At 44.9% G+C, this 16,256-nt stretch overlaps 1 protein-coding gene across 3 annotated transcripts in view; it reads left to right on the top strand.

The window, feature by feature from the left end:
* The first annotated feature begins 272 nt into the window (after positions 1-272).
* BIN1 (bridging integrator 1) overlaps positions 273-16,256 on the top strand; it is a 97,422-nt gene continuing 81,438 nt past the window's right edge. For all 3 annotated transcript variants that reach the window (XM_084265207.1, XM_084265206.1, XM_084265205.1), the window contains exon 1: positions 273-357. In XM_084265207.1, the coding sequence (XP_084121333.1) occupies positions 274-357 (84 nt within the window). In that variant the 5' untranslated portion in view covers position 273. The remainder of the gene's footprint in view (positions 358-16,256) is intronic.

Genomic DNA, 16,256 nt, shown 5'->3' with positions numbered 1-16,256 from the left:
TCTGGCAAACACCAGCCCCCAGTTCTTCTTCTCCTCCTCCCCCCGCCAGCAGCAGCGTCGCCCCCCACACGGGCGGGATGCCCAGCTGTGCTGCTGCTGCCCCCTCCTGGGGCGACGCGCGGCCCCTTTAAGGCGGCGCGAAGCGCACTGTCCCTTTAAAAGGCGGCGGGCGAGGGAGGCGGCGGCGGCCGGGGCCATCGCCTGCCCGCCGGGTTTTCCCCCCCTTCCTGCCGGCCCGTCGTTCGCAGCCGCCCGTTAAAAAGAGGAGGCAAGATGGCCGAGCTGGGCAGCAAGGGGGTCACCGCCGGGAAGATCGCCAGCAACGTCCAGAAGAAGCTAACCCGGGCGCAGGAGAAGGTAGCGACGGGGGGTGGCCGCTGCTTCCCCGCCATGCGGGGGGAGATGCGGGGGCTGTGAGGGTACCGGGGATGGCACCCCCTCTCTGAAGCGGAGATGAGTCTCGCAGTGGGTGCAGCCGGCAGCTGCCTTCTGTGCTGCGGGTTTAGGGCCCCTTTGCATCCTGAGAATGCAGAATGCCGGTGCTGGGAGCTGTGAGGCTTTGCCGTCCGTCTGCACGCTCAGGATAAGCAGAAACATGGCATCGGATCCAGCTGGGAGAGAGGGAGGGAGGGCAGGGCGCCGTACGCTTGTTTTAAATATGCAGATGCTAATTGTTTTGGCAGGAGAAGACCTCCTTTCTGTGGCATTTAGGGCGCGCTTTATGCGGCAGTTTCAGGAGCGATACTGGGCTTTGCGGTAGCGCTAAACGCGGTACCTCCAAGGCGGTGAGGAGAAGGAGGTGGGCGCTCGCTTCTAACAGCGAACCATGATATTCCCTGCTTGCTTTACTGACCTTGAGATTCAGCTCCAGACTGTGGAATGGTGGTACGGCAAAACCCGTACTGGCTTTGAAAATCCTGCCTATGTCTGGTGAGGGAGGGGTGTTTTCCAAATCCCGGGAGCCCTTTTGCTGCTCTCCACCGAACCCCGTGCCAGCCAAAGGTGCCAGGAATATGCAATGTATACTTTTTATGTTCATCTCTCTGGCATGCTGCATCTGATGCCAGATGCCTGCACTGTGTAGGGATTATCAGATGTTTTACGCAGGGACATTGATCAGCTGCTTTTATCTCAGGCACGCTCATCTTGGTTTTCAGTGATTTGCTGCGAGATGACATTGACTGAATAAGGACTGGTGCATCTCCGAGGGAGGGAGGGTGAACAGATCTGCCCACTGCTGCTCTCGTTCCCTGGGAGTTATCTTTAGCAGCTAGATTTAATCTAGGCGGTTTGGGATTGGATGCAGTGCTGGCCTGAGCCTTGTTCCAGTCACCGACACTGTTACAAAATGCTGCTGGGTCACAATGGCAATCCCAACCTGTTGGGCCTAATTTTGCACATGGTGCTTCCGCTGGTTTAAGCTCATTTACTCAGACTAGAGGTGTGCTTTGCACTCACCTTGCTGCTTGGAAAAAATCCCAAACCTAGCAAGTGAACAGCAGATCCAGCATGGAACTGGCTGCAGCAACAGTGTCCTGGCTTGGCTTGGTACAGGAGAGTGAGCATGGCAGCATCTGTGGTTATTCCCCTTACTGTTTTTTCCAGGAGGGGACAGGGTGGGGAATCTGTCTCCTGATATGTGGTCTACCCTGAACTCAGATGCTAAATTGGTTCTGTGTTAGCCACCAGATGGCAACCATATTTTTAGTTAATATTAAGGTAGGTGGTAAAAGCTGAGCTCTTTGGGCTGCTGCTGAAGTTACTGTATTTGTTGGTACAGCCTGGTGCCAAGCATGCCTACCAGGCCCTTCCCTGGCTTCTTATCTGAACAAACACAGGTTCTTTTCCTAGGGAAAGAGTTTTCCACAAATTCCTCTCAACTGGAGATCCAGTTCACTTCCTTGCTAATTCTCTGGTGGTGAGTGGGGATGTGGGAACAACAATAATTAGAGAGCTTGGCTGTGTATTGCAGGTAATTTGTATGATCTGAAATCAGTTGTTTGCTTGTCTCTTTACAAAGGAAAAGCACAGCTCCTTTTCCCTCTAAGGAGAAAAGGAAAACAAATCCCAAAGGACTTGCTGGGTAAGTTAGAACAAATTCTAGGCCCTTCAAGCTGTTATTATTCTATTAGAAATGAAACAACTTTTGCTCTCTGGGCTCTCAATAAAGAAAAACAAAAGGCATTGTTTGCTTCATTGTCTGACTGGTCCCTTCAATACGCTATAGCTTCATCCCTAACAATTCCACTTTCACAGAGTGTTGGGTGCTTTACCCTTGGCTCTAAGGGACACACGTTCACTGAGGCAGATGCCTGAACGTGAACTTTCAGCTCGTGAGGAAAGGTAGAGCTGGGTACGAAGGGAAGTGGAAGGCAACAGTGGTTATAGTGTTATACTGGTGTTAGTCTCGTTATGTTTTATTCTAATATGTGAAACTCTGTTTAGCAGGAAGGATAAACCATGTGTCTAGAGATAAGGACCAGGTGTTTAAAAAAAAGAGTTAAAAAAAAAAATGTGAGCAGAAATGTGCAGTGGTAGATGTGGGTACACAACAGACCAAGCACTTAAAAATGTGTGGAGGGATGCTGAGCAGGGTTGAACTTTCCTTTCTGAGGCTAGTATAATTTGAGGCTTAAACAAGCTGACAGGGTTCCCTTTACATATCCTCTTTTGATTTGAATCTAGGATAAAAATTCTTCCCTTCAGAGTGGTATCTCCCTCCCAACCGGAGCCCTGAGGCTTTGACTTCAGCAATTTCCTTCATGGTGAATTTCAGCCTTGTGTTAAGCAAAGAATGATGTCTTTTTGTCCAATGCAGAATTCTCACTGAAACACTGTACACATCCTTTTTTCCTGAGATGGCTATTATGTAAAGTATGTAAGATATTTCTTCAGAAGTACTGTTTGTTTTGAGCCTTCCAGCAAAACTCTTGGCTATTTTTGGAAGATACTTTTCTCAATTCTGCAGGAAATAGGGGGCAGAATGGTTGACTGTGCCATTTGCGAGTGGGCTGTGCATCCTTTTAACCTCACTCTATTTAAAGGTAGCCTCAGTACTTGGCAATAATTTGGCCATTCTCCAGTGAAATCTGTCAAAAGAAGTTGATGGCTCTGTCCAGGGGAACCTATCTAGAGGAAAGAACCCATGCAACTGTTTCTAACTTGTTTATCATCCTTTGCAACTAACAATTAGGTTATTTAGGCTGGAAGCTGCTCATCCTATAGTTAGCTAAAGGATTTTCAGACTGAGATGTTGAACTCTGAATGTTTCATAGTTCTAAACTTCTTAAAATGGAGTAAAATTGTAATGCCTCCAATGTCATGGTGTCTGGGAGAGAGCCTAGTGTTTGCAAGCTCTTTTAAACTTTGCCAGTAAAGATCTGAAGGGTTTTTTTTTTCTTTATGCCTGTAATCCATCATCTTGGTTAAACGTGGTGTTTCTGCTGTGTGATTGATTTTTATCTTACACTTTAGAAATTTTTAAAAATCTCCCCAGTTTCCACAGTTTTTATTTTGCTTGGAGTGTCCTGTGTCTGTATGTCAGCCTGCACATGTACAAACATTTCTGCTTTAACAAATTAAAACAGTGTCTTGGTCTTGAGACACTTGCCTGGTGTGACAGTGGTGCAACAGTAACTCCTCTATGAGGTCTCAGGAAGGGGTTGAATTTGGGGAGCAAATGGATTGGGGTGTTGTTGCTTGGTTGGTGGTGAGGGTGCTGGTCACCAGATCAAGCTCTGCTTTCCCCCAGCAGGTTAGGCGGCAGCGATAGGGAGTGGAAGGAGGGTACTGGCTGTGCAGGTGCTGACTGAGGATTTAAATTGCATACAGATTAGTAGGCACGTCTGAGGAGATGAACTGTAAAGTTGATGTTGGAAAGAGGTTTATCCTTGGGAGCTTTATTGTGTGGAGAGTAGAAAGGGATGAACTTTCTTTTCCCTTTGCCGAGTTTGACTGAGCATGGGAAGCTCCTGTTGATAGGAGTTGGTGGTTTCGTGCTCTCTTTTCATTAGAAAGCTGGGCAAAAATGAGGAGTCTGTATTCTGTAACATGAATAGTCTGTTTTAACTCTGATGTACCAATAAAACAAGGCATCGTCTTTTCTTCCTCAGTCCCTAACCAAAGGGGAAGGCTTTGCTCCAGCACCTGGCTAACTAGTTTGGAAATCCAAACTCCCTTGTGTTGGAGGGTGTCATTTAGGTCGGAAGACTCTGCCACTGACTTGCCGTGTTGCTATGAGATGTCACTTTTGCTTTCTGTTCTTGGCTTGCTTTGTTTATCCCATTGATATGTAGCCACATCCATGTTGGCAAAGTTTCCCTGATTAAACCTATCAGAGCAAAGTTCTGCTCTCCTCTGGCTGCGTGACCCAAGGAGACTGGGCTGTCTGTATTCATGGTCTCACAGGACTGTATGACCATCGCTGTTGGTAGTCAGGCTTGCTGATGCTTATTCCCTCTCTGCTACAGTGAAAAAAGGATTACAAAAAATTATAATCCTGTAAACCAAAGGCTTTGCTGAAGAAATTGCAGCCCACCAAGGACACAGGCTCTAAAAAGGAATGCAGAGACAGGGACTTTTGTCACGTCCCTGTGGCCTGATGTCCCAATGCTTTTTCCACTTAATTTGTCTCATGGAACAATTGTAGCAGCCCAAACTATGTCCAGAAAGGATCTTTATCATTCCCAGAACCTTAGGCTTTGATTCCCCTTGTAGTCCCTTACTGCATGTGAGGGGATTGTGATTTGGGTGGAACAGAGTTTGTAGAAGGCATGGCTTGCATTTTGAATTTACCCTGATATTTCCCCTGATAAGACATGATCCAGCAGGTGCAACAGGGGAGGTGAGAACACCTAGAATGAAATCTCTGCCCTGTTGAAGCAGGTGGGAGTCTCTACCAATGAGCAGCACCCAAGAACCTTAAACCAAATTTAATTACAGATGTCTAAAGGGTTCAGCTGTCAGAGGCTGCCTGATCTGTGAAACCTCTGCAGATGGGGAGGTTATATAAAAAATGGTAGATGCAGAAAGCTCTCTTATTGAGAAAGAAGTATCACATCTACCTGCTTGAGAGGAGGGAAATTACTTATTGTTTTTTTTCTTTGGGATCCTTCTCCCTCTTCAAAGTTTCTATGATTTTTGATTGGCTTTGCTACCAAAGTATTCTACTCTCTGCTTTGTTGTGCCAGTGAAGTACAAAAAGCTTGAAGAACTACAAGAGTTGTTCTCTTGCTGACCTGCCATGAAACTTTTTTTTTTTTTTCTGGAGAACTCCCCAGAAGACAAGGAAAGAGCTTCTTGCTTTCCATCTGTTAACTTGCCTTCTTAGGAAGGCAGGGCTTAGGTGGCAGATACAGTCTCAAAGGTACTTCGTGCCTATAGGTTGCTGGAAAACAGGCACTGAACAGTGAAGAGAGAGCTAAATTAATGCCCCTAATGTACAGAAGATTCCAATATGAGCTCAGACTGTATTACTGGATATCAGATAATCTGCATGGCATGGGGAGGAGGTGAAATAAGATACCAGGCTCCACATGTTTCGTTATGCAGGGAATGGTTTGATTGGCAGGGCCCTTGCATGGCCCTGCTGAAGGTGCCCCTCTGTCTGGGTGCTGGCAGCAGATTTCTTTTAAGAAGCAGAATCTCACTGATGAATGAATTTTCTGACTGGCAAAGGCCCAGACCTGTGCCTGATCACTTTATGTTTGAGTCTTACAGCCAGTCTTCTTCAGCACAGTTCTTGTAATATCAGGTCGGTTCTGTAAGACCTGTATTCAATGAAGACTTTTGGTGAGGATCTGGCAGGAAAGACTTAGTGTTACAGAACTCATCTGTCACAGATGCCATCAAACCTGTCTGTCCTCTCCCTCCATTGTGCATGCTGATTGTTAAGCAAAATTTTGTGCTTTCGGGCACAACTGTTTTTTTTACAACATCATAAATGCTCTTGGCATGTGACTAGCAAATGCCATGGCTACCCAAGCCATCCAGGAAAGCTGTGTGCAGCCTGAGGTGTTCAGTGTCTAGCTAGACTCAGGTTTTCAGGAGTAATGCAAGATTTCCTTTGTTGCCAACTCTTTGGACAGAGACAGAGGACCCTGTTGCTCGGGACCAAATGTGTCATAAAGCTCTCGTGTTAGAAATTTTGGAGTCACAGGAGGGTGGCTTAGGTTGACAGGTTTTAGAGTGGCCTTTTTTTTTTTTTTTTTCCAGTCTTGTGATAGTGACCAGACACCTGAGCTGCTCACTGTGTGAGTTCTGCAACTTTGCAAGGATTGTCTTACAGTCCTGGCTGTCTACCTGTACATGCAGGGATCAGACTCTCTTCCCAGAAGTGCTGTAATGGCAACTTGACATTATGGTGAAGATAGGTTTGATTTGCCCAAGCAGAGCAGGATTTTGCAGCTCTGTTTTCTTCAGTTGGCCACAGCTCAGCTGCCTGAATCCCTGTGTGGGCCGGCAAAGCCAGGGCATGCAGACCAGCAGCTTCTGCTCTGGGCTAAGGCTGTATTAATGTTGACCAGGAGACCATGCATTCTCTGCCTCTTAGCAATGAGAATGGGAACAAATATTAAAATCTGAATAAAGCTTCCTCTGAGAGCTGCTGGCAGGTGGAATAGAGCATCAAGGTCCGTTTTGACATCAGCCTGTGTTTTAGCCTTCTCTTGAGGGACCATGTATTTGCTTCTTTCCAACACCTGCAATATTGGATGCGTGAGTGCCAGCAAACTGATACCATCTTGACATTCGTACTGCTGAGCTAAAAGGGTGCATCTCTCACAGGAAGGTGCTGGAAGAGAGAAGAAAGTAATTTACACTGTCTTGCTAGTTAAAATCAGTTTTAAAATATGCTGTTAGCTGACTATTTAATGCTGTCAGAAGAGCAGTGAGGAGCCTCAGCAGAACTGCCTGAACTGTTGGCAGTGGTGCAAGGGATGAATAAATCTTGGCAGGTGTTTTTTCAGCAGGTGCATGCAAGTGAGTGATGGACCTCAGTTCAGGTTTCCCTTGGAACATCTCCTGGCTTTGCTAGCCTCCAAAAGCTGGCAAGTACTGCGGGGTAGCTCCTGCCCCTCCCTCATTCCTAGAGAAAAATTGGAAATGTAGTTAATAGTAGGAAATAGGATTAATGAATATTTCCTTCCTTGTTTTAGGCAACGTTTTTATTCCTTACATCGTTTTGTTTCTTAGCTGCTACTCAGAAAGTATCTCTTGTTAGATCTGTGGTTCTCTGGTCTGAAGGAACAGCCCAGGTAGCCTGAAAAAGTTGTACACTTGTTTAATTTCTTCCCCATTTCCCCTCTTTTTCTAAGTTTCTCCATAATTCATGTGGTGAGCCTGTGGGGTCTGGATCCTAGTTATATTTTGAAGAAGAACTTGGAAGGCAGAGCTTGGGGCATTACACAGACTTAGACAGAGGTCTCACAGAAGCACCGTGAAGCAGCTTTACAAAATGAATATGTACTGTCCTTGCTCAGACCTCTCCAAGTATAGCATGTATAGCATAGACTTCTCTGCTATTTAGGCTGTGCTGGAATAAACTGCACAGACCTGTAGCTGGCAGGTCAGAGTTTTGAAAGTCAGCATTTCCAGAGGGGTGCAGTCAGGAGAGGCACGAAAGCCAGTGTCGCCTTTCTTTTTGTCTCTTCCTTTAGAAGAAAGGATTCTGGGTGGCAATTTGTTCTTAATAGAGGCTGCCAGGCAGGATGGAGAATGCAAACTGCCACTAAGGAGGAAAGCAGCACTTAACAACAACTAATCCCTCTGTGAAAATCCCGGGTTGCATTTAATCTCTCCATGATACACAGATATCAAAGTCTGAAGTACTGGCCTCTGAAAGGATTTGACCTGCAGATGCAGAAAGCTAGGAATCTGTTGTGAAAGTATTTTTTTTTCCCTAATTCCTCATTGATTCTGCTTGGTTTGGGTATTGATAGAAGCTGATACAGCTGAAGCACAAACACTTTTCACTGAGCAATTGCTAACACTTCGCTTTGAAACTGTGTTAGACACAACTGCAGAGCTTGTTTGCCAGCAGGGATGGAAGGGGAAGGAACTTCAGTCCTACAGTAACTGCAGTGTTTGCAAACACAGCTAAAAGTGTTTATGCTTTTTTGTTTTTAACTTCATGCTACTTGGCTTAGTTTTACGTTTTATCAGGCCAGAAACAATAATGCACAACTTAACCAATTTGGCACTGAGATTAAAGGTGTTTGAAGAGTTAATAAGTAATTATCTCCCATTGGATTTATTTGGAGTGGTGCCAGTGACAGATGTGAACATACACCAAGTAAGGTATAGAGAGTGACACTTGAAGAAAATGTATTTCTTTACATCTTTTTCCCTAACAGAAGTGGTCCTGTAGCTCTCTAGTACAACTGTAGGTAATGTTTCCTGTTCCTGTAAGTTATAGTGAGCTTTTTGATCCTACTGGCTCTGGGATTCACCAACCTTATTTCTTTTCCTACTTCCTCAGCCACTGTGGGGGGAAAAAAAAAGGGCAAAACCTTGAGGAAGAAAAAAGAAGTATTTTTTAAATGCAGGGGATTCCTTTCCTGGAGGTTGAATGTTTAGCTCCTTAGTTTTGAATTTTCAGGCAGTCAAGCAGTGTCTTGGGGAGATGCTTTCTTCCCCTTCCATCTACAGGTGGAACATGACCCCTCTGGTTCAAATGTTGATTCTGACACAAGAGACCAAAGAGAGGATTGAGTAGTTGTGGCAGGGGACACCCTCTTTTGGAGGTTGCTTCAAAAACATATTTTGGAAAAATTCTGGTGAGAGGGATGGCTGGTTCTAGGAGAGCAACAGTGCTCAGGAAAAGTTCTGTTTTGTTCAGAATAGAGAAATATACTTAGATTCTGCATTGGAACACTCCTTAAGGTATACGTTCCTCAGCAAAGCAGCAGAATGACTATTCTTCTGTGTATTGAATGGACTTCTACAGTGTGAGAATACTAAGGGTTTTTCTCTTTTCTGTCTGTTCAGACTGAACAGGCATTGCAGAAAGCTGAGCCTGGCTGTGTGTTAATAAACTGGAGCCACTGAAAGAATGTATCCACTCTGATAATGTTTCCCTCTTCAGGCATACAGTCTGTATGAATATCTGTTAGCATCTGTAGTGTGATTGTATTATGTATTACCAAAAAAGGTCAGTCTCTGTCCTGAGAACATTCCAATGTAAATATTGGACAGTCTCAGATAATTTGGTTTGTTGCAGTTTAAATTCTGTATTTCAGAAGAACAAAAAGGGTTTTCAGATATTTTTGCAGAAGTCTGGCAAGGATGGTTTTGTAGGCAGGGATGCAAGGCTATTTTTTGAACAGCAAAATTTTTATGAAAATACATGAGATGAAGAAATTGGAAAAAAAAGATTGGCTTTATTTGGAGAGGAAGATCATCTGTATGTGCAGGGAAGGGTTCAGAGACTGGCTGTGGTGGTGTGGCATTCAGAGAAAGTCAGAGGGGTGATGTGATCTGTCAATTGTAGAGCCTGTAGTGGTACTCTGCACCCAGTTGCTCATGGTCTGGTACTTGTCTGTGAATGGGTGCCTGCATGAGTTGCTAGACTACAACTCCTTGCTGAGATGGAGGCTTTTGCTCTCTGTATTCCCTGACCCTTGATGAACATAAATAATTGAGGGAAGAAATGTGCGTTATCAGGGCTGGATGCCCTTAAGATGTGGCTGTGGATATAGTAGATGAGAAGAGCTGTGCTGGATGGAGGTGATCGATGTAGATCTGAGATGGTTTTAGCTGGAATGTCTTCTAAGCCGTCAGTCCCAAGCCTCCAGTTGAGGCCCTAATTATTGAGGAGGCTTGTTAGGGAGTGCATGGTGCTGCTTTTCCTCTCCAAAGACAGTGTGGCACAGATTCTGAGCAAGTAATCTGGCAAAGAAGCTGGTGGGTTTACACCCATTCACAGCAAGAAAACTTGACCCATCAAGCCCAGTTCTCAAATTTGGTATTACTCACCCTTAAGCACTTCTGAAGTAGAGGTGGTTCTCTTGGATGGAAAGGGAAAAGAGCTGCTCAAAAGCTGCTAAGAAAAAGCTAACAAAAACTGTTCATCTGTGTTGCTATATATGTTCCCTCTTGGATGGGACAAGCCATGCTCTAACCCAACCTGGCTGCTGAAAGCACTGTTGCTAACTCTTTCCCTCATGTCTGATCCCTTGCAGCTATTGCCCTTGGCTTCAGGTGGTCCAAATGTCCATGTCTTTCCCTCTGCCCCCTCATGGATATTATGCGTACTGGATCTCTCCTGCATTTGAGACTCCCATCCTTGTTCAGCATGGTGGTCATGAATCTATACAGGAGCTTTCCTAATCTCTTAAGAGTTCTACATCCAGCCTGTCCCTTCTGGAGTCCCTCTCTGGCATTGTTCTGCCTTATAAGACCTCCACTGCCTTGTCCCTTGTAGCACACATCTGCTCCTTTATCTCTTTCTGCAGCTCAGGCATGGCCCCAAGTGCCTTTTATGTTTTGTCCCAATTTGGTTGCTCCATTTTGCATTAGGGCCTGCATAGAAATAAAAATACTTCTTGCAAATGTATCAGCACTAAAAATGAGTGTTGCAGGGGAGGAGGTGGAGGACTTGAGAAGGGGGATTTGTGCAAACAGCACTATTTATGCTATCTATTCCTCTTACTAGTGTTACTGTTGGCTATAGATAGGGTTTAATTAAGCAATGTTAAATGCCTAGCCAAGTAATAGGCATTGATGTCGCTGAAGTCCCGTTGCCTGGAATGTCACATTGATGCCAGCTGAATTAAGTGATGCCATTTGACCTTATTAACTACAGGGCTACAATGTAGCTACTACCCAGCTCCACAGTTGTGCCCGCTTTTTTTTTTTTGGTCTCAGATTTTGTATCTGCTTAAGGCTGGAGTAGACAGAAGGTAGGGTGGAAATTTACCACCTTTCTTGAAGACTGTTTGATGTTCCCAGCAGTTTTATTTTCAGGGCATTGATAGGTACAGGTTCTCTCCAGTCTCCAGTTTGCTGAAAAGGAAGAACTCTGGGGAATTCAGTGGTTTTACCCGCCTGCTTGTAACAAGAGCAAACCAAGTGGAAACAAAATTGCCCAAAAGCTTATGAATTAGGCATACAACTTCAGGTGGCCAGAATGGCTTTGTTGCACAAATACTGTGTGTTTGGTGGTCTGTCACTTGGGCAGTTGTGTGGTAGGGTGGCAAACATGCAGCTCATGCACCCGAGACTTGCCAAACCAAGGCTGAACGGTCAGGTTGATGCTAATAAAGCCTGTGTGTCTTCTGAGGAAGCTGTCAGTTTTCAGCACCTCTGGTATCAGGCCGCTTGTTTAGGGAGTTGAGGTTGAAACATTCTAAGTCTGAAAACTCTGGCTTAAGCATTTAAGATTCTTAATCTCCCATACTTGAGGTAGGTGTCTGTTTCCAGCTCTGGGTTTGGTCTGGGGGAGGAAGCCACCACATCTGAATGGTTATTTTGCTGCCTTGTTTCCTGCTCTGCACACCTGCTAGTGGAGCACTTTGTGTGAATCTCAATCCATTTGCTTCTAGATGAAATTTTGTCTTTGCCAGACCCAGCTACTTTGGCTAAGATGGCAGTTTCCAATCACTCTTAAACCACATCTGCCACAGAGATGTGCCATAGCCAGCTGCTGCTTTTCTCCTCTTTTCTGTATGCTGTTTTTCTTTCAGGCCTGTGCTTGCAAATAGGTGCATTTGATAGTAGGTTCACGATAGTGTGAGTGACACACATGGGCTAAAGTGGCAGCAACAAACACAGTGATGGGCAAAGACTAGTGATCCATGGTGCTCAGGAGAGGATCTGCCTCAAGGTAAGTGTAGAGTGGAAGTAAGCCCAAGTCCGACCTGATGTGCAAGCAGGGCTGAATCAGAAGGACCAAAGAGCAGTGGGGTGGTGCCTGAGCTGGAACAGTGGCCTCTTTCCCAGCTCAGCTTGACTAGACCTACAGTGAGCATCCAGCTTCTTTACATTCTCTTTCCATTATATTCTGACTCTCTGAAACCACTGACTGAAAGATATAAAATAGTTGAGGAAAAAATTGATAGTGAAGTCAAAATAGCATTTGCCAGGGTTTGTTTTTATTTTCAGAAGCTTGGGTGGTGAAAAAGCAGGATGTTTCCATGTTCTTCCTAAAGATAAATAGGGAGCTGAAAAGTAAGGGCTAGGAGAGGGAGGTATCTGTGCTTTCTTTTTAACTGCTAAGATCTGACAAGCAAAGGAAATGTCAAATAAAAAGCATCATATTTTCCCAGTAAACTTTCATAAAGCAAGGCAAGCTTGTGCATGTATGGGGGGAAGTCCACTTAATAATACAGTGAGTTACGCTTGGAAGGAAGATGATGTATCACTTGAATGTTTGGAGGTGGGTGAGGGGGTGGAAACATACATAGATCTGAGGAAGAAAAAAGCAAGAAATAATTCTTGTTTCAGTCTCTTGTATACCATTGGCTGTAGTCAAGAACCAGCCCTTGAATTTATGCCAGGGTACAAACTTAGTACATGGGCTGTAGCTATTGCACAGGGCAGACATAATGCAAAATCACATAAAGAAATGAAAGAGATTTAGGTGTAGCATAACAAGACTGAATCAGCTAATGCAGCAGGAACCTTTAAGAGGAATCTGGTTTTGAAAGTGCTTGGATGACCTAGGGGCCAGGCAGACACTGAACTGCATGCAAGTATGTATGTGAGCGCAGCAGAGGCCAAACTATGGCGTTGTGTCTGTGAGAAGAGAAATTGCTTTGCTGTATTGTCTGTCACAGCACCACTCCTGCTGTATTTAGACTTTAGACTTGAGTGATGCTAGAAGCTAAATTGAAAAACTGTGGGTGGAAGGAGAAACAACCTAAAATGTTGAAAACAGTCAAGGTGCTAAAATATTCATATAAAAACTCAGTGTGTTAGAATTTGAGTCAGTGCTACATGCATGTTGTGGGGACCAGCCAGTTCACCAGCTCAAGACTTGTCCCTCTTCTGTGTATCCTCTCTGAGAGAGGAAGTGCCTGGTTTGAACCAGTGATTACACAGGTAAGAGAACATTTCTGCTTACCTAATTTGCCGTGTATAAAATTGATAAGGTTGCTTGCAAAACATCCAGAGAGCTGAGGATTTATTTGTGTGTTTTTGTAAACATGCTGTAGATTGCCTTGAGGAAAACACCTCATGCATCCTGGAGATAGGCTGTGTATTTGCCAGTACATCTATTTTCTTGTTGAAAGCCATCCTTCTAAAGACTGATATTAGAAATATAGAAGGCATATTAATTTTCTCTTGCAACAGCAGATGCAGGTTTTTAAGCTAGATCTCTGTGTCTACTTGGATTTCAGTGTAGATCACTAATGCTTATTTCCATAGCTGGCATCTTGTTGCTGTGGTGTTGGCCCAGTCTCCCACTTGTATTGGCCTTTATGCTGTGAGAGTGTTTTCAGAGAGGTTTGTGCTACCTCTTGGTAATTTCTGAAAGTCATTTGAGGGATTTTTATCTGTATTTAAGTAACCACATCCTTAATGTCAGCACCCTGTTTTAGCAGGTAAGACTGTCCCATTGCTCCCATGACATTTGGTTTCACTTTGTTTTAAATCTAAGTGGCAGCAAAAATCAATTGAAAAAACTTTGTGAGAATAAAGAATCTGAGTGGCTTCTCCTTCAGTATTCCAGTGTATCGACTTGGACAGCTGCAGTAGGGTATGGATGCCAGTGACCTGAACAACTTAGTAGGGAAGGAGGGGGAAATGGTTCTGTTAGCTAGTGCTTCTCAAGGTGATTTTCCATCACACAAGGATAATTGTCACTCATGAATTGAGAAGATGCCCAGGGTAGTTGGGGGAAGGAACACTTCCTTTCAGTAAGTTGCTATCCAGCCGGGTATTCCTTGGTATGCCAAGAAACTCAGCAAAACTGCCCTTTCTGCAGAACTTATGTCCTGTTCTGGGGAGCTGACTCGATAAATAGACTGTTTGGAGGTTCCAGAGAATAATATTCCCAATTACGTTACCTGCAGGGTCACTGTGCCCTCTAACACAGATTGCAGCCAGCGTGGCTTTGCCTTGTCATAGTTCTATGTTTAAAGAGCATTACTCTGATTATCCATGGGGCAGATTAATGGAAGCTAAGGGATAATTGGAGGAAGGGAGAGATGTTCTGTAGTTGAACTGAGTTGGCAGCCTTGTTATGCAGAACAATGCAGTCTGCTTGTGAAAAAGGAAACCAAAGGAACAGGTCTGGGGGACACACACACATGGGACTTTCCTGCCTTGAAGAGCTTGAAATGGCAGAAAGCAAGGTGCTTGCAGGGGAAGTTTGGGCATGAAAATTGCCTGTAGTGAGTTTTGGTGGTATTTGAGATACTTGGTAAAAGTTTTGTGGGGAAAAAAAAAATCCTTCTATCTGTCCAGCTCTTGGCAGCTAAATTGGAATTGCTTAAAAACCTCTGCTTTTTCTACCTCCAGCCTTCTTGCATGGTGTAAGAGCACAGCAGGATGATCTCTGTACCAGCTGTGAGGGGGCAGGGTTGGTGAGGAGTTGCCCATCTCTCTGGTGGACAGACAAGGCCACATGGCAGAAGGAACAACCTGACCATCAGAAACCTTCTTGCTGCCCAGTGGCTGAGCGTAGCAGTGCGTTGGGAGTTGTACAAGCTGCTTGATTAGGAAGGGAATGGAAGTGTTCTCCTGGTCACAGGAGAAGATCTGTTTGTTTAGATAGAAGAAACAGTTGTGTTCTAGGGAGCTGAACAGGACAAGATCCAACCATGCTGGGATAACAAAACCAGGAGAGAGCAAGGGCTGAAGTGGGGCTTCCAGAGGAGTAAACAAGACTGTCTGCAGGGGCAGTGACACTGTCAGTTCTTATCTAAAAAGTGCTACTTTTAGAATGGCAGGAAAGAAAGGGATTGCTGGAGAAATCCCTAGAGAGTGATGGTCTGCCTTGTCTTTCTGGAGCATGTATTTTTTGTAGGGACCAAGGCCTGCCCTTGAACAGGCCCTTAGCACTACTGCTCGCTTTGGCAGGGGTTGCATGTGCAATGCTGACCACGTCTGGCCTCAAAGCCCTGGAGACACAGATACGCGTGCCCCTGGTCTAGTGATGTAACAGTAACATAAGTGGGTTTCCTGTGTGAGTTAAAGTTTCACCATCATGAATGGGGCTGTGAATGAAAACCAGGGTGGGACAGTGGAGTGGCAGGCCTTGGAAATAAAGTCCTTCTTGAGAGCCTGCAGTACCTGGCAGCCAACCTCCGGTGACAGGCAGTGGGAGGTAAAGGGACAGCTGTTGCTGTGTTGGAGAGGCACCCTGCAGCACATTCTCCAAGCCTGGGGATGGCACAGGTCCGAAGCCAGTCATGCTGTAGATGTGAAAGGGTATCAAAACCACTGATGGATATTTTTAGCCAGAATGAGTAGGGGCAAGGGTTGAAGGGGCCAGGGAAAAAAGCAAGCTATTCTTGTGTTTTCAGTTTTCTGATGCTGAGAATCCATGTGCTGTCTTCGTGAAACAAGGAATTACTCATCCCTCTGAGTGGATAACAGAAAGCAAAGCATTTGTTCTTCCTCATCAGATGAAACAAGCACTTGTTTTCAGAGGTGAATCTGTAATGCTCAGACCCTGCTGCTTTCAGAGCTTCCTTCTCTGTTCCCCCTGGAGCTGTTAGTGGATCTGTGGTACTAAGGCATGTCTTTTTAATGTAAACTTCAGCTCCCTCATCGTATATTGCCCTGTTTAGGGAAAGTTTATTGTTCAGTTGCTCTAGTTTGTTTTTGTAGGGTTGCTTATCAGAGCTGGGCTGTGAGCATTTACCTAAGCCCATCCGGTTCCCGGTTCCCTTCCTAAAGATAAGATCTTTTCTGTGGTGAAGCAGCTGGGGAAGATAATGAGAAAGGGAAACCTGGGACTCAAAGATGTGTAGGCTCTTGCATGATGCTTTAAGTGCTTATCCATAAAGAATCTCTGGATGATGGAGATGAAAAACAGAGAAGGCTGTGTGTGGTGAGAGAACAAATTCTTAAATTTTTCCATCAGCTACCACTTTTATTAATTTTCCAACTGTAGCAACCCTCTGATGATACTGTTAATCATAGAATATTGTCCCTAGTGGTAATGGTGGCTCTTCTACTAACCCTGTGCACGTGTACTGACCTGCATAGATTCTTAGTGTGTTACCCTGAACCTGGGGCCAGGATAAGCAGGCATGATAATGAGTGGCTAGAAACTTGAGGAAGATGTATGAAAACAGAATGGTGACAGA

The sequence above is a fragment of the Gallinula chloropus genome (genome assembly GCF_964237585.1).
Source record: "Gallinula chloropus genome assembly, chromosome: 5".
NCBI classification, from domain to species: Eukaryota; Metazoa; Chordata; class Aves; order Gruiformes; family Rallidae; genus Gallinula; species Gallinula chloropus.
This window is presented reverse-complemented; position numbering and strand designations above follow the sequence as displayed.